The 23,975-nt window shown below is 37.1% G+C and overlaps 1 protein-coding gene across 1 annotated transcript; it reads left to right on the top strand.

Annotated features, from left to right (window-relative positions):
• Nucleotides 1-492: 492 nt before the first annotated feature.
• Nucleotides 493-4,331, top strand: LOC307054855 (E3 ubiquitin-protein ligase RLIM-like; the record flags this gene model as incomplete). Its single annotated transcript, XM_079706728.1, has 2 exons — nt 493-736; nt 2,068-4,331. The coding sequence occupies 2 exons, from the start codon at nt 493-495 to the stop codon at nt 4,329-4,331; spliced, it is 2,508 nt and encodes an 835-aa protein (XP_079562854.1).
• Nucleotides 4,332-23,975: the final 19,644 nt, after the last annotated feature.

The raw sequence follows: 23,975 nt of genomic DNA, 5'->3' as shown, positions 1-23,975 counted from the left end.
CCTGAAAATGAGAATTGCTGCATTGAACTAGGCTGACTTTGGCATGGCATTTTGAAGAAGGCAGTCAAATGGAATGTAACGAATAAATAGAGCATATCAGAGCCTGAAAACCTGAGAATAGGTTCATGTGGGTGAAACGAGGTGAAGCACGGTGCTTGGTACACTATAAACCCTCAGTAACATTGGCTGGTTTTGAATGAAATGAAACCTAACCTGAATCCAGTCCCTACTCGGTAACAGCGGGGAAGATAATGGGTGCCTAGGCAACGTCTAGCAAGTTCTGGGCTAGAGGCGGCTCCCAACTGTTGCGTTACCAGGGGCCACAGAACTGAGTCGGGAAGGGAGAAGGGAGGAATCTCTGCGGAGGGTCATCCGACTGAGTCGGAACCGGACACTCTGGCAGGAAGTAGAAAGCGAAGAAAACGAAACGACCATTGGTGAATTTCAACACCACGTCGTGAATTTCAGATAATTTTCCACTTGTTTATTAAGATGGAAAACTCGGATTCCAACGATGAAGGAGATGGAGTTTCGGCCCAACACATAAGTCAAACGGACCGATTGGTTCGGGAAGAAGATTTCTCCAGGTTCGTAAATAATCTGAGTGAAGAAGATTACGAACTTATGAGAGACAACAATCTTCTAGGCATTCCAGGTGAAAGTACGGAAGAAGAGTTGCTGAGAAGACTTCAGCTAATTAAAGAAAACGCACCACAAGACTCAGATGAAAATACAGGTATATTCTGCTTTTGGAGGGAATAGGATGGGATGAATAAGGAACTTCATAATAGTAAATAGTAACTTCATAATAGTAATTAGTAAATTATACAGAAGTGACTTACATTAATTTGGTAAGTAACTTCTCATAAAAAGAACTGGCATTTACTTGATTTTTGGTGAGAATGTCAAGGTATGTTTGTTGGTTTTCCTGATTCACATTTGGGTTGTTTTAATTGGGAAACAGTGCAAAGTAGCCTATTTGTATTTTTCTTGGTTTTCTACCTCAACTGAAAGTCCCTCCTACTTCCTGAATTATTTTTTCTACATAGACATGTAAAAAAAGCAAATACAAATATTCTCCTCTGGGGACAATTGTGCTCTCTTCCACACCTGGGGACATTTGACAATGGCTAGAGATATTTTTGGTTGTCACAGGGGAGGCATGGGTGTTACTAGCATCTAGTGGGCAGAGGCCAGGGATGCTGCCAAAGATCCCACAATGCACAGGATGGCTCCCCAAAACAAAGAATTGTCCAGCACCAAAATGTCAATAGTGCTAAGGCTGAGAAACCCTGCTCGAACCTCAGGTCTGGTGGCTTCCCTCCCAGTGAGAAGTAGAGGATTTTGCAGTCTAATGAAGAGGAGACTATAATACTTTGGCTCTTGAATATGGTCTTATAGGTACCATGCTAGGTTCAGTCTATTCATTTGATCGGACCTTCAATTTAATGTCAGTTAAAAATCTTGGTAACATTAAGAAGTATTCAAAATGCAAACACTTTTAAACCTATAAAACTTGTTTATGTTTGGGCAATAACCTTATATTTTAAAACAGCTTATCTATTATCCAAAGCACATAAGTGAAGAGCCTAGAAGTAGTCATGTTGGAGACTAATGAAAATTAGACAATAATGTAAATTGAACTAAAATACTAGCATTGTACCTTAACTGGTGTTTACCTTGTTTAACTGCATTAGTGTTTTGACAGTGGACTGAAAACAAAGTCTCTTGACATTCCTCCGACAGTGGTACACAGGGCTGTGTATATGATGAAATACTGAAACATAGACCTCCTCCGGATTCCCTTTTTAAAAAATTCTCTAAGTTTATCTAGGATTAGCTCACTCTTTTTGGATGGAATCGAAACTTTTCTACCTTTACTTATAAATCTACACAGTGCAGTTTATAAAATATTAACTCTATAAATGTGAAATCAGTTGAAAACATCTGAGTATTTAAGTTCTCATTTTTTGTTTGTTTTTGAAACAAAGTTTCAGAGTGTTATTTTATGATGGTTCTAATTTTGGTAGTTCTTTTATGCACCCTCCCCATTTTTTTTGTTAACAGACAGAGGAGACACTTCAGATGACGTGTCTAGTGGTGACTCTCTAATAGACTGGCTTAACTGTTCTGGACAAACTGAAAATATGACAAGTGGACAAAGAGAAAACCAATCTTGGAGAGAAGAGAGCCAAATTAATCCTAAAAGTGATCAGTTCATATTCAGTTTAGAAATAAATGCTAACCTTGATAATGGGAGTCCAAATCCAGAGAATGAATATGTAGCATCTGCAAGACTTCCCAGAAGAGAAAATATGGAAGACAGCCAAAGGCAAGTGGAAAGTCCACAATCTGAATCAATATTTACAAGACCATCTATGTCTGAACAAGATACAACTGAAACGTTAATGGAATTTCCACCTACCACAAGTCAGAGAAGAGCAAGAAGTAGGAGCCCAGAGTATCGGAGAACCAGAGCAATAATTGAAATTTGGTCGCCTCCACGTTCACTTAGGGAAATTGTACAAAGACTTAATCATAGTATACCCTCTCAGAATTTTGAGCAGCCTCTGCTAAGTGAGAATGCGAGATTTTCTAGAACTGAGCACCAAGAAATATGGAGACAGCAAATGACTGGATTTGAGTTGCAAAATAGCGGTCTTACTGAAACTTCTAGAACAAGGAATGCCGTTCATGGAGAAAATTCTCCAGATACAACCAGCAGTGGTGAATCTTGGGGAATGAGGGAAATATATCCAACCATACCCTTCAATCTTGAAGTAGGACAAGTTCATTCTGGAGCATATTCTCAGAGAGACAGCAGAGCTAGTAGAACTCAGTTAACATCTGAGACACCAAACAACACTGTCACTTCTGAAAGTGAACGAGGACTGAGGCATATGTATTCACATTCTGAGCAGGCAGGTGTGAGAGCTTATGTCAATACCATTAGAAATCCCGTTTGCAGAATTTTAAATACTAACTTAAATGATACAACATCTGTTCCAATTCAGAGCACGTTAAGGCAGACAATGACAGAATTTAGTAACTCAAGTAACCTTATGGACAGTGACAGCAATTTAGAGCATAGTGTCTCACCTCCAAGTCAAAACATGGAATGGCTAGAGTCACTTAATGGTAGTAATAGTGGTACATTTGGTTCTGATTCAAATGCTAGCTATGATACCCATTCAAGTTCCACACTGAGTTGTCATTCAAGCCCCAATTGTACGTCTAGTTCCAGTTCTAGTCCTATTTACGGTTCCAGCTCAAGTGATGAAAATTCAGGAATTAGCTCACTGATGTTTGAAGGCAGTGAAGAGACAAACTTATCATCAGACTTATCATCAGAGACCAGCCAAGGGGGTAGACAAATTATCCTTGACAGTAATTTAGAGCATATTGTCTCACCTCCAAGTCAAAACATGGAATGGCTAGAGTCATCTAATGGTAGTAGTAGTGGTATATTTGGTTCTGATTCAAATGCTAGCTATGATACCCATTCAAGTTCCACACTGAGTTGTCATTCAAGCCCCAGTTGTATGTCTAGTTCCAGTTCTAGTCCTATTTCCGGTTCCAGCTCAAGTGATGAAAATTCAGGAATTAGCTCACTGATGTTTGAAGGCAGTGAAGAGACAAACTTATCATCAGACTTATCATCAGAGACCAGCCAAGGGGGTAGACAAATTATCCTTGACAGTAATTTAGAGCATATTGTCTCACCTCCAAGTCAAAACATGGAATGGCTAGAGTCATCTAATGGTAGCAGTAGTGGTATATTTGGTTCTGATTCAAATGCTAGCTATGATACCCATTCAAGTTCCACACCGAGTTGTCATTCAAGCCCCAGTTGTATGTCTAGTTCCAGTTCTAGTCCTATTTCCGGTTCCAGCTCAAGTGATGAAAATTCAGGAATTAGCTCACTGATGTTTGAAGGCAGTGAAGAAACAAACTTATCATCAGACTTATCATCAGAGACCAGCCAAGGGGGTACCCAAATTATCCTAATAATATCTGATGAAAGTGACTCTGGGTCCTCCCATAATCTGCAACAGTTTTTCCTCTTAAATGAAGATGATCTATACCAAACGACAGGACTCACCAAAGCACAGATTGACTATTTGGCTGTAAGATCTTTTGGTGAAAATGATGTACTAAAAGCCTGTAGCATTTGCCTTACAGAGTACACAGAAAAGAGCAAGCTTCGCATACTACCTTGTTCCCATGAATATCACATTCACTGCATTGATCGCTGGCTGTCTGAGAACTCTACGTGTCCGATTTGTCGTAGGCAAGTAGTGGATTCCAATGAGAGTGAAAATCCTGATTGAGATCTGAATTCTCAGCTCTATAAAGTGTTATAGGGCTTCCCTGGTGGCGCAGGGCTTGAGAGTCGGCCTGCCGACGCAGGGGACTGACAATAAAAATTAATTTCACACCATAGCAGTTCACTGAATTTCAATAAAAACTTAGCATGTGCACTGGGTTGGGATGTTCCTGATTCCATGGGAGAAATGTCTTAATATGATAAAATGAATGAAGATAGATCCTAGTAGTATTATCTCGTCATGTAAATCCCAGACATCTCTTAGCCCTGTTAAATCCTGGTTGTGCATGCAAAGAAACAGAAACCCAACCAAATATCAATAATTAAGAAGCCATTTAAGACTACATTAGAGTCATTCACATAAAGAAGTCATGTTACATTCATAGAATGTCATAAAAAGCTTTGAAACCCTTCTCTTCCTATCTCTCTCCACAGCAGTTTATCCCACCTCCCTAACACTACCTTAACGTTTCTCCTATTCCCCACTACCAATGTATCAGTCAGTTCTAGCTAAAAACTGATGGCACACTTTAAAAGAGTGATGGAATAGCATTTAATGAAGAGACTAAAGTGTGTAAAGAATGAAGGGAAACCAAGAGATGATGAAGTACCCTGAGGCTAGCAGCTGTGAGAAGCCAGTATTATAACCACTAGGTTTGAAGGGGCATAGAGAGATAGCAGTTCCTGCAAACCAGAATGTCTTCGAGTTATAGGAGAAGCCCACCCAACAAGAGATGTAACCTTAGAAAATGGCATCCACTGCCAACCTAAAGTTTGGAAGGGGGCAGATCATGGAAATAAATACCCTTGCCTTCTTTCCTCCTGACTTCTAATCACTTATCAGTAGTTCATATTAACCAAACCCAACCTGAAGACACAGAGAGACTGGTCCATGAAGCTGATAAAGATCAGCCTCCTGGAATCACGAAGCAGGGTTAAGAAGGATGGCGAGTAGATCCGGTAAGCAAATCAGAGACCATCTACCACAACCAGTATTCCCAACTGTCTTCAAACACAGCCTGTGTATGCTTTCTTGCCTCTTCCGCTTTTGCTTGTTCTCTATTCCACTCTATGACTCAGCACTTTAACAACCCACTCTATTTTCCTTTCATTTACTTAGATCTTGTATTTTTAAAAGTGATAAGATGACAAAGCCTTAGAACTTAATTACCTTTCTCTTAAACATGTCACACTTTGATTTGCTGTGATTGTAAACAACTAAGGATAAAGGGCAGTTATAGGTATGTCTTTAATTTTTGCTTCTTAAATATATTCAAGCTTCAATTTCTTTCTATATATGTATAGTTCATATAATTAATTTTTAAAACAGATTCTGATTTCTTATAAAGGGTTTTATGGTTTATATATGACTCTGAATCCTTGTGTGAATGACCCAAAGTAGCCAATTGCTGCTTGGAGCCTCACAAGCTGCAATATGAAAGCCTTAAAAGTAAAACTTGGCTTCAAGAAACATGTCTACATAGTTCAATTCTAATTGTCCCCAGTAAAACCATCACCCAAAACCCCGAGTATTTGAAATCAAAATTTAGGTCATGCTTCCTTCCAACCTAAACATAGTGAAGGGTTTTTCTCCTAATTCAGCCTGAAAACTATTTTTGGGGGGTTGTATTGGCCAATCCAGAAAATTTTGCTTAAATTTTTCAATCCTGGTATAGGTGAGAGTACATTGTATTATAACCTAAAGCAATAATCAGAAATTTTGTGCAATGTGCAACCTATACAAATGTAGGCAGTGTTAAGTATACACCTTCTCTAAAAAGTTAAAGTCAGAAACATCACTGACCTTTCTTTTCTATGTGAATTGCTGGCAGCCACACTATTTGCACATAACTACAAAATATAAATGGGGAGTGGTGGTGAAGTTTTTGAAAACATCTTTGAGGTAGCATATTTTTCACACAGAAGATATCTGCATGGCCAGAAATGAAGGCTTGGATCAAACCTCTGAAATTTACATTAACTTCTGAAAGTTGTTTGAATAGTCTGATTTTTAGGAAGTAGTTTTGATATCAGATATACTTCATTTAAAGTGAGTAGAATAATTATAACAGTACTTGGCTTTCATACTATCTTAACAGATTAAAACCTTCCAAAGGATGATAATTGCTTAATTAATGCTTCAGTACATTCACATGCACCTTCTGTGGTTGACAGAATTCTAAGATGATGCCCAATGATCTTTGTAGGAGCCCCTCTCCTTGAGTATGAGACCTGTGAATGTGATGGAATATCATTCCCATTATTAGATTATGATATATATCACAGTTGACTGGGAGATTATGCAGAGTGAGCCTGACCTAATCAGGTGAGCACTTAAAAGGCACAGAGAGGACTTCTAATCCAGATAAGATGGTTTATACTTCCTTCTCCCTGCTCCCCCCTTATACGCACAACTATATATCCTGGAAATAATATGAGACAACCAAAGGAGATCTCTGAAAGGTCTAGAGAAGGTGAATTGCCTAGGGACCCTCAGAATGGATGAACAACCTCATGGCAGGGCACCTTATGACCCTCTACCAACAAAAAAAATGTGATCCAGGCCCAGCATTTCCTAACTCCCAACTTAGTAACAGGAAGTGGCTCAAAGAGGCTCTTCCTCCATCACATCAAATGGGAATCCCCCAAACACCAGGCGAGCCTTGCAGAACCTGCAAGGATGAACAATTGGAAGCCCTGATGACAATAAGTGACCAGGGAAAGTGCTTTCGTTCCCCACTGAGATCCCCCTTCACCACCCAGACACATCAGTGGCTAAGGGTCAGCAAAAGTGCTCCTACCACAAAAAGCTCCCACCTGGACAATGCTCTCCTCAGATGGGCCTGAGACTCCTCTCCCCTCCCCAGAAACATCAGGCAACTTGCTGGTAAAAGCAACGGAGGTCCCTCCACAGAAAGCTCTCAACCTGGTAAGCACCCTCCACTCCTTATAGTCCAGGGAGACCCTGTCACAAGTGCCTGGCCCAGGAAGGACTGTTCATCAAGTGTTCCAGAGATTCCCTTCCCTCAGTAGAAGTACCAATTGCCATATCCTGGGGAAGCTACTTCAGACCCCATAAGCAACATGAGAAGGGACCAGAGGTAACCCCACCTGCACAAGAGAAACAGACCAAAAGACCACCACAAAGGTTCTGAAAATTAGGTTATCATGGAACCACAGTCCATAAAAGTATAGAAAATGTGTGCCAAACCCAGAAAGAGTGAATGCCTGCTAAAAATTAAAAAAAAACACTTTAAATTGGGACCAAAGTATCCTAACATGATAGCCAAAATGTCCAAAAGACAATAAAATATCACTACTTATACCAAGAACCAGATACATGACAGCTTGAATAAGATGTGAAACATGATGCCAACCCAAAATGAATTAGATGTTAGAATTATCTGCCAAGGGTTTAAAAATGCTGATTCCAGACCTTTAAGACCTTGAACACAGAACCTAGTCACTCCATGCCAGTATCCCAACCTATAGAACTGTGAGCTAATAAAGGGATGCTGTTTTAAGCCATTACATTTGTACTGATTTCTTATGCAGCAACAGAAAACTAATACAACTTCTCATCTGGGATCCATTCTGTACCTAGAAAATGATTATAATGAGTCCTAGACAAGTAAATGGCTTAATGTCTTGGTTCTAGGCCCACTATGACATTATATTCTACCATTTTTCCCAAGAATGGAATCCCTAATTCCTGCGACTGAAGCTCCTAGAAGACAGTATCCTTCTTGTTTGAACAACCACCAATATCGTATCACTCTAACTTTACTTCACATCACCCTATCTCATTGTATCAGTGTATGCTGCTTATATCGTAAACCCAGTTTAACACTCTGACTTTGAAACTATATAGCCACTTATTTTTGTCTCAAAGAGATTGCTGAGTATTATATTGCTCTTCCAAATCATATTCCTCTCTGTCTGCCCTGACAAATCAGAAATGGAGAAGATTTGTACCTGAATCTTCTGAGCTCAACCTGATACGTTTTTTACATTACAGTATATCAGTTTAAATACACAGCATCACTGTGATTGTGAGCATAAATATTTCCATCTTAAGAATTTTCTCTGTATTTTCTTTGTAGTTTTTTAAATATTTGTTCATTTTGGCCTAATTCCATAAAAAACCCTTACCTGAACAACAAATTCTTTTTGAAAGTAGTTATAGCCTGTGGATAAGTTTTTGATAGCAATATAAAATCTATCTTTTTTTGGCTAACCATGAAAATAAGTTGTGCTCTCAATATTCCATGAAGAATTAAGTATAAAGATTCTTTTGTAAATGCAAACGAGCCTGAGCATTGAACAACATGAACATCAAAACACTGCATGTACTGGAAAGTTCACAAAGAGATGTGACACTTCTGTTAATTAATATTACTTGTTATCCATATACAATACTTTGAGATCTTCAGTATCTTCTTTACTACAATTAACCAAACATTTCATGTCTTTTCATTATTTGAGAGGTGAATGTATACTCCCTTCAATGAGAAGTTCCTGGTATGAGAATTTCGAATGGAAACTGAACTGCATTTCTTTTCTGTGACTTCATTTAAGATTTGAAAATTCTTTACCATCCTAACTCAGGCTTTTTCACTATGAAATAAGAGGCTCTCCTTTGTGTGATATTCAAAACTCTCCATTTTTAAGCATCAAGCCAGCATCTTTAACATCACTGCAAAAATGTGGGGATTTGGAAAAGCATTTTGGGGAAATTCCTTTTTCTCTCATCCACCATTCGTAGAGGACAGACACTAATTATAAGCCAACTCTGGGCTCTGGGTTCTTCATTTTGACATCACTAGTCACAACACAGTTATCTACCACCCCTGGCCTTGTCATCTTCTATTCTGGAAGTGTATTTTTTTTTTTCTTTAGTAGCACTTGTGACTATCTAAAACATTTTTTATTTATCTTGTGCTTGTTTTCCTCCCCATTCCTATCCCAAAATAGAAGCTCCAAATGATCTTTCTTTTTTTTTAATTACTACTACATTTCTAAAAACTAAAACAGTTACTGGCACACACACACACACACACACACACATTGCTTCAGAATTTTTGGCCACTGTGAGCATCTCAGACTTATTTTTCACCCTTTATTCTCCAAAGAAAACCTATTTTAATACTGTTACCTACCATCCTGGATTTGATCTATTTCAATCTAGATCTCTCTCACTTACTTAACATATTTGTATAGGGTTTCTTGCCTATTAAGTTATAATATCTGCCAACCCTTTTCTAAATCACTATTTCAGGCATTCAACACTGACCAAGAATGTGCCATGCCCAATGCTGGGTGCTAGGGTTATAGTTAAGAAGTATAGCACTTCGCATTAAGCAATGTATTACATTTTAAAGAAGGCAGATGAATAAACATACAGTAACACTCTATGTGAGGGATGCCCTGACACAGATTCAGATACAGGATATAATGGAATGATCTAGGAAGAGAAATCTACACCAATAATTCAAAACTCCTTAAAGTTGGGTTATATCTGAGTTGCATCTTACAGGACTAGTAGCAATTAGCCAATGAAATGAAGTCATTAATTTTATTCTAAGCAAAATAAACACTGCATGCAACAGTAAAGATGCATGGAAAATTTAAGGCTCAGTAAACAGTAAGTATGAATCATCATACTCTGGGGTAGAAGAGGAAGAGATGTAAGTACATTAGCAAAAAATGAAGAGATGAAGCCAAAGAGGTAACAAGTGGTGTTGTGTATCAGGCTGAAGAGTTGAACTAGATCTCTAAGCAATGCACAATCAACACGATTTTTCTAATAGGAATAAAATATTTCAACTTTTAGAATGGTCATACTAGCAGGGATATGAACAGATTGTCAAAATTTAGATTGTCCCACTTATGGAGTTATGGCATTAACTGGAAGAAAAAACTATAAAGTCCTGAAATAATAGAGAGACAGCTGAGATATGGATGCATATAGATTCAAGTAGTATTAAAGAAGCACAATAAAATTTGGTGGCTGCCTGGATAATTTAAAGATGACCTTAAGTTTCTGGTTTAGGTGACTGAGTAGATGGTGAGACATTCCACTGATATAAGAAATGCAATATAACTTGTTTGTCACAGTAGAGGAATAGATGACAATTCAGCTGGAATCTCTGAGATTTGAGACATCAGAGTGATATTTTTGTGTCAATGTTCATCTAGCTATCACAGAATATCACGTATGCTTCTAAAATCAGTATAAAGATGCCAGACTGAAGTCAAAGAAGTATGAGTATTGCCTGTGAAAGTATGTTCCATGGTAGTAGTGGAGGGAGATGGATGGAATCCTTTGGAACAGGAGCAATTATAAAGTAGACAGACATAAAGAAGCTAGCAAAGATAATCAAGACAGAAAAATGAGAGGTGTAAAGATAATCATAAAACCAGAGCTCATGGTCTTCATTCGTAAATAAGAAGAGAAAACAAAATATCTCTAGATGTTAAGAAGAATGTAAACTCCTAGGAAAGCAAGGGTTTTGTAATTTTCACTACAATAGTCATAGCACCCAAAATACTGCCTTGCCCAAAGTCGATGTTCCATAAATATTTGTTGAGATATTTGAGATAGGCATGACATAAGAGAGAATAAGATAAATATTAAAAATAGAAAAATAAATCCTGGGAGAAATAGGAATAATTCATGGACTAGGACAGAACCTGAAATGCTTAGTTTTACTGTGAACAGATGGAGACCTGCCACTATTCTAAAAACCTACAAATGTTGAAAGAATAAGTCTTTGGCAGGAACTGTAACAAACATACTGGCCATTATAGATCACCTGGAAACAGTCTTTACATATCTTTTTTAAAAGGCTCCTTTTTAAAAGAAAGAATTGGTTAAATGCCTTTCTATCAGGCTTTTTGTTTTGGAGAAAAAGGTGTAGGTGAAGTAACTCTGCCCCACATAGACTTTCAGTCTACTTCTCCCTCTTGCCATCCTGAGTTACTCAGGAGTTCTGCTGGGCACATATATATACCTCAGAAGCTGAATCCCCCTCCTTGCATATTATAGTAGTGGGCTTCCCTTTCTTTCAGATTTCACCATTATTATGATAGGTTCTTGAGAGGCAAAGGTAATGGCTACGTATGCTTACATTCACAAACATCTTGAACCAGAGCCTATGTTCTTTTGTATTTTGAAATCCAATATAAAGTAATTAAAAAATTCAGCAACAGGGAAACAGTTTCAGAGTATTTGAACTTGAAAGAGTGTATACCCATAACTTCATTTTTTCAAGAAAATTAGCTTCTTGAAATCTTATGCAATTGCTGCCATGATCATTGTATTAATTATAAATTGTAATTTTAGAGAACCCTTACAATTTAGTTTAAAGGACAAAAAAGGAATTTATTGACTCACAATACACCAAAGTTTCAAAGTGCTAATACTTTCAGACACAGGTAAGTGTGGGGCCCCAAAGGATATAAATAGAAAATGTTTCTCTGACTTGGATATTCTTCCCTCTGCAGTTTGCTTTGTTTTGTTTTGTTTTGTATTATTTTGGGGAAAACTTTCTCCAAGGGGTGGCAAGAAAAATGACCAAAAGCAACTCTATTTTTATATAATACCAATTTACTGAACCCAGGCAAAAAGAAAGCCTTTATACAAAAGACTGACTCAGCTTGGGATTTCTGTTAAAACCTCAAGTTCAGGGAATTCTAACTGGCCAGGTCTTGGTCACATGCCCAGCACGAGAATATGGAGGTGGGATCTCCAAGCCAAACCAGATGGAAATGTGGACAAATTCACCAAAAGTAGCAATGAAGTTCTTCTAAGGGTTCTCTTTGTTTTTCATACTCTTCTTGAATCAATTCTGGTGATATGTATTTTACTAGGAAATAATCAATTTCATCCAGTTTTTAGATTTTTACAGCATATTTATGTTCCGTGCATCATCCTAAATTTAATATATTTCCCTTTGTATTTTTTTCTTTCTGTTCCTATACTTTATACCTTGGCTTTCTCCCTTTTTCCTTGATCAGAATATCAGATGACATTAGATAAACTCTATATTAAGGTTTGATTGGAGAAGTAGAACCACTAGAAGGACTTTATTATGGAGATTAAACCTTACATGATAGTGGGACTTGGTTAAGCAGTCTATGTAATTCCACTGCCCTGCCTCTTGGTGCAAGTCCCGAAGTCAGTAGGGCTGGCAGTCAGGAATGAGAGATGATTTGAAGTTAGAAGATCAAGGATAAGCTGGAACCTTCAAAGATAAGCTATAATCCAACTAGAAAAATGAACTGAACACCATATTAAAAGGATTATACACCATGGCCAAGTGGGATTTATTTGTAAAATGCAAGGATGCTTCGACTTATGAAAATAAATCATTGTGATTCACCACATTAATAGATTGGAGGACAGAAAAACCAAATGATCATCTCAATTGATGCAGAAAAAGGCAGAAAAAGTATGTTCATTGGAGTTCAAAACTCCATAGACAGTTTTAATAACATATTTGATAAAAGTGAAATTCAATTTTATAAGTTGAAAATAAGCCAGAAAAAATTATGAGATTAAATGAAAATGTGAATGATAAAGGAATAAAGGATAAAATAGAAGACCCACATTCATCTAATAATATTTTTAGAAGGTGAGATTAGAGTGAATTTAACAAGTATTTGAAGAAATAGTACTTCTCAGAGATTAAGTTAGAAATAAATCCTCAGATAAAAGTAGTGCGTGGAGTCACCAGTGAAAGAAATGAAAACAAATATATGACTATATCCTGTATCATATACCTCACCTCAGCCTGATCCTTCCTTTGTTCCGCATTAAAAGAATGTGCAACACTGGCAGACTACTTATCTATACAATCTGACAGTGTCTCACTGTGTTCATGATTCCAACAAATCTATCCCCCACCTCTCTCCTTACTCCAGCAAGTGAGAATATTCCTAAAGCAACCCTTTCAGTTCCCCCACAGGCTAAACCCATGGATGAATTCTTTCTCCTTTCTTCACATTCCCTCCCCATAATTTTGAGATCCAGTTTACAGAACTTCCAGAGGTCAAATCCCAGCTTGAGCATGCATTCTCATATTGAATCGCCATCCTTCCCTGCTTCACTGTTTTTGCCCTGCAATCCTGTTCACTTGCATTGTACTCTCTAATTAAATAATAGCACATAAACTCTTGGCCTGAGGCTCTGCTTTCTGGGGAACCAAGGCTAAAAAACAGCTGGTAAAGCACATCACATAATGACAAAGAGGAAAGTCTAAAAAACAATTTGGAAGAAAGAAAGAATATCAAATAAGAAGAGCAATTAGACTGGTAGCAATCTTCTCATCAGTAACAATAGATGCCAGAAGATAGCTGAAAGCATTATCCTTAAAGTACTAATAGAAAAATCACTCTTAACCTAGAATATAACATTTAACTAACCATACTAAAAAATGACAGAGAGGACATTTTCAGACAAAGACAGAAATTTCTACCTATAGACCCTCAATAGTAAAACTTCCAAGGAATAGGTTTCTTACTGAAGGGAATTAAACTCACCGTCAAGAAGTGGGATTAAAGAACAATACTGAGCAAAGAAAGTGATATACATGTAGATAAATCCAAGAAGGATTAACAGTTAAGCACTGTGCAATTGTGTGATTAATTTGGGGGCCAAGTCAAAAATAAAGTGCAATTCAATGGAATATTACTCAGCCATAAAAAGAAACGACATTGAGTTATTTGTAGTGAGGTGGATGGACCTAGAGTGTGTCATTCAGAGTGAAGTAAGTCAGAAAGAGAAAAACAAATACCGTATGCTTACACATATATGTGGAATCTAAGAAAAAAAAAGTCATGAAGAATCTAAGGGTAGGACGGGAATAAAGACATCTACTAGAGAATGGGCTTGAGGACACAGGGAGGGAGAAGGGTAAGCTGTGACAAAATGAGAGATTGGCATGGACATATATACACTACCAAACCTAAAATAGATAGCTAGTGGGAAGTAGCTGCATAGCACAGGGAGATCAGCTCAGTTCTTTGTGACCACCTAGAGGGGTGGGATAGGGAGGGTGAGAGTGAGGGAGATGCAAGAGGGAAGAGTTATGGGAACATATGTATATGCATAACTGATTCACTTTGTTATAAAGCAGAAACTAATACACCACTGTAAAGCAATTATACTCCAATAAAGATGTTTAAAAAAAAAACAAACTTTTTCTCTTAAGCTATCAGCAATTGGGTAAGATACACCTTTGTAAACAAAGATGAAACATTTACTTTTTCTCCCTACCTGACCCTCCAGATTTTGGAAACTCTTGAGTATTCATCTCACGGCAATACAGTTAGTTATCTGCATAAGTGCGATAGATATCTGCTTTTCTTGTAACAGGACACAATAGGAAACTGATTATATTAACCAAGGCTTTGACTGGAATGTAATATTTGAGAATAATGTACATAGAATCAAATATGACCAGACAACTTTAAAAAAATTAAGGGTGGCTTTATGGAGCGAATAAAAACCCTTGAAAAGACAGCCTGGAACCTTGCTTACAGGGTTCCCAACAGCCTAATCAGGTGAGTAATGAACTTCTTGACAGGTGCAGTAATCTCAGGATAATTGGGGAACCTCGAGAAGAGAAGAATTCACCTATATCTATAGGTATTGCAAGTGAAGTCAGATAGGAAGTCTTTGGTTTGGCTTCCTACCCTCGAGAGGCTTTTACAAGTTCAATCTGGGGAATTCCCTGGCGGTCCAGTAGTTAAGACTCCGTGCTTTCACTGCTGAGGGTGCAGGTTCGATCCCCAGTTGGCGTACTAAGATCCCACAAGCTGTGGGGCATAGCCAAAAAAAAAAAAGTTCAAAAGTTCAATCTGAGATTCCCTATGAAAAATTCCGGCAAAGTATGTTTAAAAGAGCTTATGTGGTCAATCACTATTCTTGCTGCACTTCTGTACAAAATCAGGACAAGTTTTATTGAAATTAGACTTACTTTGCAAACAAATTAGTCTTATTTTGGTTTCTTTGTAAAAATGAGGGTGTAGAAATTTTTTAGAGAGAAAAAGTATGTTTCAGCAACACACCTTTGTGGATATTAGATTCTAGAGCTGTTTCTTGTCTTTGAGGATTTATTATTTACCTGTAAAGTGGACTGGATCTTTAATTCCTTCAGTTCCCTCAAATACCTGGCTACAACTCTCCAAACTAATATTTCTGATTTTTTCCCATCCTTAGATGGGAGAACAAAAGCTTTTTCCTGCACCCCTGCAAACAGAATGTGAATGACTTGATATAAACGTCAGAAAAATCACCACAATGGCTTGTTTAGACAATCGCCTTTGTGCCTGTTACTGCATGGGCCACTCAGACTGGTACACCCAGTACCCTCATCAGAGACATTCAAACTGCAAACCAGGAAAATCCATCAGATTCCCACTGTCTGTCTGCCCTCTCTCCATCTGAAGGTGTTTCAAGCCTGGTATCTAGATCTAGAGGTCTTCTTGACTGGCAGCTCTCAGGACTCAGACACTGGGTTCATAATTTGCTCCAACCATTAACCTTCATTTTTCTTTTTCTTCCATAGAAACTCTCTATTCCATGGAAATCCTCTTATTAAATATCTGTATTGCATAAAGCCTGACTTTGGGAGCCCACCTGCATCATCCACCTCCTGAAATGAAACACAACTGTTAACTCAACTGACCTATTCTCAAGATTGAGACTGGGTCAACGAGATAGGCAGCAATCTATCAACTTAGCGTCTGGGTTGTGAAACTTATTTGAAGTTTCAAAGGTGGAACTTAAGGGAAGCAGCCTTTGCCACCCCAAAATATGCTACTTTGGCAGGAGGATTATTTTGAGCTATAAACAATCAAAACCCAACAGATTCAGGAAAAGCTCTTTACCTCTACCTCAAGTTCCTAAATTTACATTGGAAAGGGAGCCTATACAGGAAGAGAGCTATTACCAGAGACAACTTTTTACCTAAGAAACTTACCTGCATAATAGGATAACCATTGTTTTCTAAACATCTCCTCTGCATTCCTGTGAATGCCTTCCTTCCTTTTGTATCCCCAGACCCCTACCCCTTTCCTTACCTCAGGATGTTATATAAGCTTCAATTACCTGGCTGCCTTTTGGGTCTCATATTTTATGGGACTCTCTTACATACGAAATTAAATTTGTCTTTCTCCTGTTAATCTGTTTTAGGTCTATTTGTTTATTAGACCAGCCAAAGAACTTAGAAGGATAGAAGGAAAGTTTTTCTACCCTTATAGCATCTTAGCCAAGAATCTAGAAGGGTAAAGGGAAAATTATTTTTCCTCCCATACAACACTAAAACTTTTCTTATTTTCCCCAAAATGTACTTTTTACTGCTCGTGAATTTCCCCATGATTCAATCTAATTCAACCATCAACCATCGTATTTTGCTATGATCATGGAAGTCTTCCATGATCTGGAAGAGTTGATCTATTGTCCTGTACTTCTAATTACATTGAATACTTTGCAGAGTCAAGGCCAGCTGTTCTTCAGTATGTTATACTTTCAGGATTCATCAGAGTGTGTTCCCATGTTTAAATTCAGATGAAATATTTCTGGCAAGGACACCATGTAGGTAATATTGTGTAACTTTCTCTGCATTTCATTAATGCCACGTCATAACATTAGTGATTTATGAGAGGGCCACTGATTTCTCTGTTGTAAAGACATATTTTCCATTTGTAATTAATTTGTAATTTAAGGGATTGTAAAGAGTCTGTTCTCCACATTTCTTTACCATATGGTTTCAGCCATTGACCCTTAACTGAAAATATTATGACATCAGGAGTTACAAAACAGTGAGTTTCTAATTCTGAAATTCTTTTTACATTTACTTGCTGAGATCATTTGGTATGATCTTAAATCCTATATTTAAGAGATCATTTCCTATCTTTTCTATCCCTCTCCTCTCTTTCCAAAATAATTATGACATTTTCTTTACTCTTATTCATAGATATTTATTATTGTTTAATGTACTACCATCATTATTCTCTGCTCACACTGTACCAAATGTGTTCATTGGGCCCAACTTCAAGTCAACGACTGAATTTTTTGGATATGGTCTCATCTGTGTTTGAGCACTTCCTTGCTTTCTGGTTTACCCGGTACTTTCTCTGACCTTTCCTACAGCAGGCCATATCTCCAAGGAATCCTGGTTCCTTTCAGCAAGGAATGATTTTTAAAAACCAAGATCTCAGTATTATTTATGCTCTTTGCTACTGGCAGGTCAAAATGTCAAAACCCTATAATCATGTATAACTCTCTATTTTTCTTCCTAATTATTTTCTAGAGTTAGAATAGAATTGCTATAGTGAAGTACAGTTTCTTTAATGAATGAGACAATGAAAAGAGGGTTATATATTCTGATTATGCATTATTTTGTTTCTGTAGGACCTCTAATCTCCTCCATATAGTTTTTTCTTTCTCTTCATCTTCAAAAGTCCAGGGGATGCTCATCCCTTCCAAGTTGCTCCCTTTCTCCCAGAAGCAGTGCCTTTCTATGACTGTTACCTCTGGTCCCACACTTTTAGGTCCCTTCCTTTGGATTCTTAGTACCCAGTGTTTTCTAATTCTTCTCGCCTCTTACTTGTTTTTGGTATTTTTCCACTCAGGGTAAGACCTCATTTTTCTAGGAGAAATTTATCTGCGTTCTGGCACCAGTTTTATCCTGCTGCATGCTCGTGATTTTCAGCAGTCTCATCTGAATCTCCCCTTCACCCTGGGCTTCAAAATGAGTTTTGTTGGTTTCAGATGTCTTCCTATTAGACATAAACCCAAGTTGTAGTATTCTCTGACTTCTATGCTTTTGGCATAAGTTTCTCATGGTTTTATTTTCTTTCCTTGTTGATCTCTATGGGTTCTAGAGCATGTGTGGAAAGATTAGGATTTAAGAAGCTGTTATCATCCTATAGAAACTCAGAGGTCAGAAACAATCATTGTATGCTTGGAATTATTTTTATGCTTTATTTAAATAAGCTTTGCCTTGCCTTCTGAGTTATTCCGTATTCATAAAGGGGAAGCACTTTAAACACACATATAATACAATTTTATTATAAGATTAACAGTAACTTTAGGCTTAATTCCAGCAGGGCTTATGCCTCTGAACCAAGTTACCTGTCACTTTTGAGGTTTACTTGCACTGCTCTGAAAGTTTTAAAAACAGAAACACACAAAAAGTTACAGAGCTTTTTCTTAACTTCTTTGGTCTAGCACTCCTGAATTAACTAAGAAAATAATCACTTGCTTATGTGCCTACTGACTAATGATGTGTTGGACATCAAAAATTAATTTTAATCTGTTTCTCATTTCTTTTCCTGTTTGGTCTGGTGTTTAGCTCGTTAGGCTGTCTGTAATCAGATGTTTGCATTCTTTTAAACTAAGAAACAGTAAATCAAGTTAGAATACAAAAAGGAAACAAATGACACTTGACCATTTAAAATTCCCAATAATACATTGCCAGTGTCCTCTTAAAATTTAATGAGTGTGTTTTCCATTATGTCAGCCAGATCATTAATAATCAATTGCCTTTACCTCCAACTAGTATACAAGCTATAGTGACACTTCAGTGCTTGTTCATAGAATCAAGGTTACCTTAATCCTGCTGTGGACCACAGACATATGGTTCCTTGGCTGGGAGGTGCTCTAAACAGATCATTGTAAAAGGAACAATGGGAACGTAAAGTTATAATATACTTTGTGCCTACCTTTCCAAAGCTTATAGTCTTATGGGAAAGCAACATTTAAACAACAATACCCAAAATATGCAATTATAAATATCAACAGTTGTTTGACATCAAAAATGGGCTACTATGAGACACATAAATATAACACTGGTCATGATTCAGATGTGGGGTTAGCAATCTCTTTGAAGAAGGGAGAATTTCACCAGGTCCTACCAACAGGAATTAGGTAGAGGAAGGTACCAGGGGAAAACAGGTAAGCAGGAATGTAGATGACATGGCATGCATCCAAACTCAATCCTCCTTACTTTCTATCTCCTATTTGAGTGGCAAGAAGAGGCAGAAGAAGAAGAAAAAAGACTATCTAACAGAGTAGGTCATTGGTTTGCTTAATGTTCCAGCCATTTGAGTAAAAGAGAAAGAACTACTATGATAAACTAAAATTTAACACATCCAATTCCAAAAGTAAACAAGACATTCATTCTAACCAATTCATAAACTATCCTTCTCCCTTCAGACGTGTTATGTGAGGGATCAAGAAAGGGTCAGAAAGTGGACTTGAATCACTTCTCATGGAAGAAACATACCTGATTTCAAGTGTTTCAGCAAAAAAAAAAAAAAAAGGCTTTTCAGCCAGGCATAGCTCACCTCCCTGATCCCTCTGTAATGTATCTACAGTCATATCCACTTCTCTTACCTGTCCCACTAAAGGAAGTATTCTTCCTCATGACTGTGACAATCCTTCCATCTGTGCTCTGGATTCCATATGCTTTCATTTCTTCAATCAGCGTAATGCATCTGATTTATATATCATTATCTTCTTCCTATCTACTGGTTCTTTCCTCTTCAGAATTTAAGAAAATATTCATTTAAGCCACTCAAATCTTCAAGAGCAACTCTCCATCTATTCTGCATCTCCCTCACCCTGCCAGAAATCTTACTATTCCTTTCATGTCCCTCATACTTTAGTTCTTTTGAAATGTCTTCTAAATTCTCTACCTCTACGTTTTTTGTTTTTAATAAATTTATTTATTTATTTATTTATAGCTGTGTTGGGTCTTCGTTTCTGTGTGAGGGCTTTCTCTAGTTGTGGCAAGTGGGGGCCATTCTTCATTGCAGCACGTGGGCCTCTCACTATCGCGGTCTCTCTTGTTGTGGAGCACAGGCTCCAGATGCGCAGGCTCAGTAGTTGTGCCTCACGGGCCCAGTTGCTCTGCGGCATGTGGGATCTTCCCAGACCAGGGCTCGAACCTGTGTCCCCTGCATTGGCAGGCAGATTCTCAACCACTGCACCACCAGGGAAGCCCCTCTACCTCTACTTTTTAATCCCCATGCACTTCCCAACCCACTGGAATTTAGCTTCTCTAGTCACTCCACTAGAAGGAATTACTAAAATCACCAAAACTTTCAATTTGTCAAAGCCAATTGAAAATTTTTGGAAACCATCTACATTACTTCTGAAACCTACTATACTGATTGCCACCCTCCATTTCTCTGAAATTTCTTCGTCCTTTGATTTCTATGACTCCTCTCCATATGTCCCTTGCTTATTTTTCCTGATGCAATGGCTACTTTTGATGTTTTCCAGAGCTTCCTTCTCAAAGCTTTTTAAATGTCAATATAAAAGAAATATTGTTCTGTGAGCATTCCCAATAATTTCCTATAAAAGAGGTTCTGATTCTTCTTTATTAGTGTTTTTGCTGATATCCATTCTCTGAAAGGGTTTGAACATTCACAGCCTAGGTCTTTGAGTTGCATGGGACATAAAATTAGGGGAAGAGGAACAGTTAAACAATTAAAAGAAATATATTATTGCTTAAAGAAAAGATATTTTGTCAGAGTTTTTAAAAAGAACTGTAGAGAGGGTTGGGGTTCTACTGAAGAGTTTGGAATAGATAGCTGAGAAATTTTATGGGTGAAAGGAAGTATAAGAGAAAGAAAATGGCATTTTAATAAGGGTTTCTCTAAACTCCATATATCTTTGCTAATGTTTTATAAACAATTAAATAACTCCAATTATTTTGAAGTTTATTTAGTTTATGGTCTGTTTCTTATACTAAAATGCCACTCTCGGACTAGAATATATGTTTCATGTGTTCAAGTGAGTTATCTTCAGATTAAAATATAGTGATGATATCGGTGTTTTATTTTGTGAAAATTCATTGAGCTATGCACTTATGATTCATAATTTTTCTAACTATACTTCAAAAATTTACCAATTTTTCTCATGATGACTCTCTTACAAATCTAAATGTAAGCTCCAGACATACATTTTCAACCACTTACCAGATACCTCCATTACAATGCATGATAGGCAACTAAAGACAAGGTGTTCAAATGAAAAACCTCTTCCTACTCTTTTTTTCCTATTTCTGTAAGCAGAACCACAGTATAGCCAGTTTTTCAAAACAGATTTTCCTTCTCCATATAATAAAGGTCCTGAGTCAGGGACAATCTACATCCATGCCCTCTTCTCCATAGGCACAGGTACCATCTTAGTTGGTTCATGCAATATTTCTAACCTATATACTGGTCTCAGTGAGGGCAGTTATGCATCCCACTATCCATTCATCTCAGTTATCCTGCAGGGATCCTGTTAAAAAAATCTAAATATATACCTGTGACTTCAGTCTCTTTAGCAGAGCATAAAAGCAGCCAACATTCATATAGCATTTGTTATATGATAGAGGCTACTGTAAAATCTTTGCAGCTATTAACTGATTTAACCCCTAAGTAACTTTATAAGGAAAATATTATTATTATCTCAATTATACAGATATAAATCTGAGGCACAAAAAGGTAACAGTGGGCAGAACTTGGATTTGAACTAAGGCTACACAACTTCTGAAACACATTACCTAACTTTATTGTGGTAACCACTTCACAATATATATGTATGTCAGATAATCACATTGTACACTTTAAATTTACACAATGTTTTTGGTCAATTATACCTCAATAAAACTGGGGGGTTTAAAAAGAAACTCTGCTTTAGTCAACTCTCAAGATCTGGTACTTTCTGCTTTTCTGATTTTCCTTTCATTGACTTTCTTTAAATTACCTGAAAATATCATAGGTTTTATGTCTCTGAGATCTTTCACATTCTTTTCCATTCACCTGGGATACTCTCTCCATGGTCATGTCCACACCAACCTTGTGTATCTGATTAATTCCTCTTTCAAGAAGAAAAGTATATTACCTTCTCTGAAACATTCCCCTGACATCCCGATCTTTATCTTATGAGATGACAAGGATATCTGTACCACTGCATTTGTTACCTGCTATTATAGTTTTTTCTTTGCTTACTTGTTATCCTCATTAAGAAAAAGATTATGAGGCTAATCACTGTTTAACAACAGTAACTTATACATTACACGGTACAAAATGAACACACGAACTATTTATTTACTAAACTGATGAATACAGATCCAGAGACACTATATTTATGAGAGTGATTGATTGTAAAATGAGAACGCTGCTTTGATGATAATTTTTTTCTTATGGAGATTATATGAACTAATATATTTAGAACATTTTTAAAGTATCTGGCAGATAGCATGAGCTCAAAAAACTATAGTAAAAATAATAGTAATATAATAATTATGATAACTTTGAAATAGACCTCTAGGATTCCAAAATCTACTTTGCTTTCTGACACAACCTTTGCAAAACAGATTTATAGAAAGAAAATGAGAAAGAAGAAAATTAGGAGTAGGTAGGTTAGAGGTGGGAAAGAAAAGTCTAGGAAATTTGCAATAGGGATAACTCTAAGTATAAGCAACACAACGAGGATAAAGTTTTGAATAATGAATGCAAGATATAAGAAGAAAGCTTAAATATGGAAATTTAATATTCAACCCAGAAGTTGTATCTAAAACCCCTTGCATTTAGTGAGCAAAATATACATTTAACTAACTGAATGGTTGATTGTAATTAAATACTGAACTCTTTAGCAGATAACCTGAATCCTGGTCCTTTTGACAGTGAGGTTTGAGAAAAACAGGGTCTTCTTACAGTCTTCTAAATAAGGCTAAATAAGCAATAACACAAACGCTTCTCTCTCTCTCCCCCCCACCCTTTGTGTGTGTGTGTGTGTGCACATGCGTGTGCGTGCACATGTGAGTGTACCCAGAGATTTTTATCAAAGCCATTTGTTGCTAAGCAAAAGATCAAGAAAGGGATTGTTGAATCTCATCTTTAAATGCTTAATACCTATAGTCTCACCCCTGAACGTGCATATTTACCTCTTCTCTTAATAAGCAGGCACTTGAGTGCAGGTCATTTTGTTCTAGATACACTATTCAGCACTGAGGAAGGGGGAAGCTTTCTGTGGAAGACAAGGAAAGATGCTGGTTATTTGGAAACTTTTCTTCTGGCACCTCTTTACCTAGTTGGATATTCCATGATCACTCTGACACAATCTAGCCAAGTTTAGAGTTCATGATACTCTCTCTTTCCAGCAACCAAAGCATCCACAGCAGTTTCCCAGGTCTGTCCAAGGTGAGGGACATCAGCCACTCTGAAAAGGCAGTTCCAGGGACACAAAAAGTATCACAAAAAGAAAAGTCTCTTGGTGATAGAGACTACTGAGGTCCAGATTTTTCTTTCTTTCTTTCAATACTTAAAAAATTTTATTGAGGTATAATTGATATAACATTATATTAATTTCAAGTGTATAACATAATGATTTGATATTTGTATATATTGTGAAATGATCATCCCAAAAAGTCTAGTTAACATCCACCACCATACATAGTTACAAAAGTTTATTTTCTTGTGATGAGGACTTTTAATTGGTAATTTTATTTTAATTGAATTAAAGACTATTTGAACAAGTACAAAGCTTATCCTGTTAAAGATCTCACCTTCAAGAAGAGCACAAATGGAGCAGTGGAAAGGAAAAAAGAATAGGAAGTTCGGTCAAATAAATGTAAGAAAT

This window comes from Hyperoodon ampullatus (genome assembly GCF_949752795.1).
Source record: "Hyperoodon ampullatus genome assembly, chromosome: 6".
Classification (NCBI taxonomy): domain Eukaryota; kingdom Metazoa; phylum Chordata; class Mammalia; order Artiodactyla; family Ziphiidae; genus Hyperoodon; species Hyperoodon ampullatus.
The sequence above is the reverse complement of the archived record's forward strand: the minus strand, read 5'-3'. Positions and strand labels throughout refer to the sequence as shown.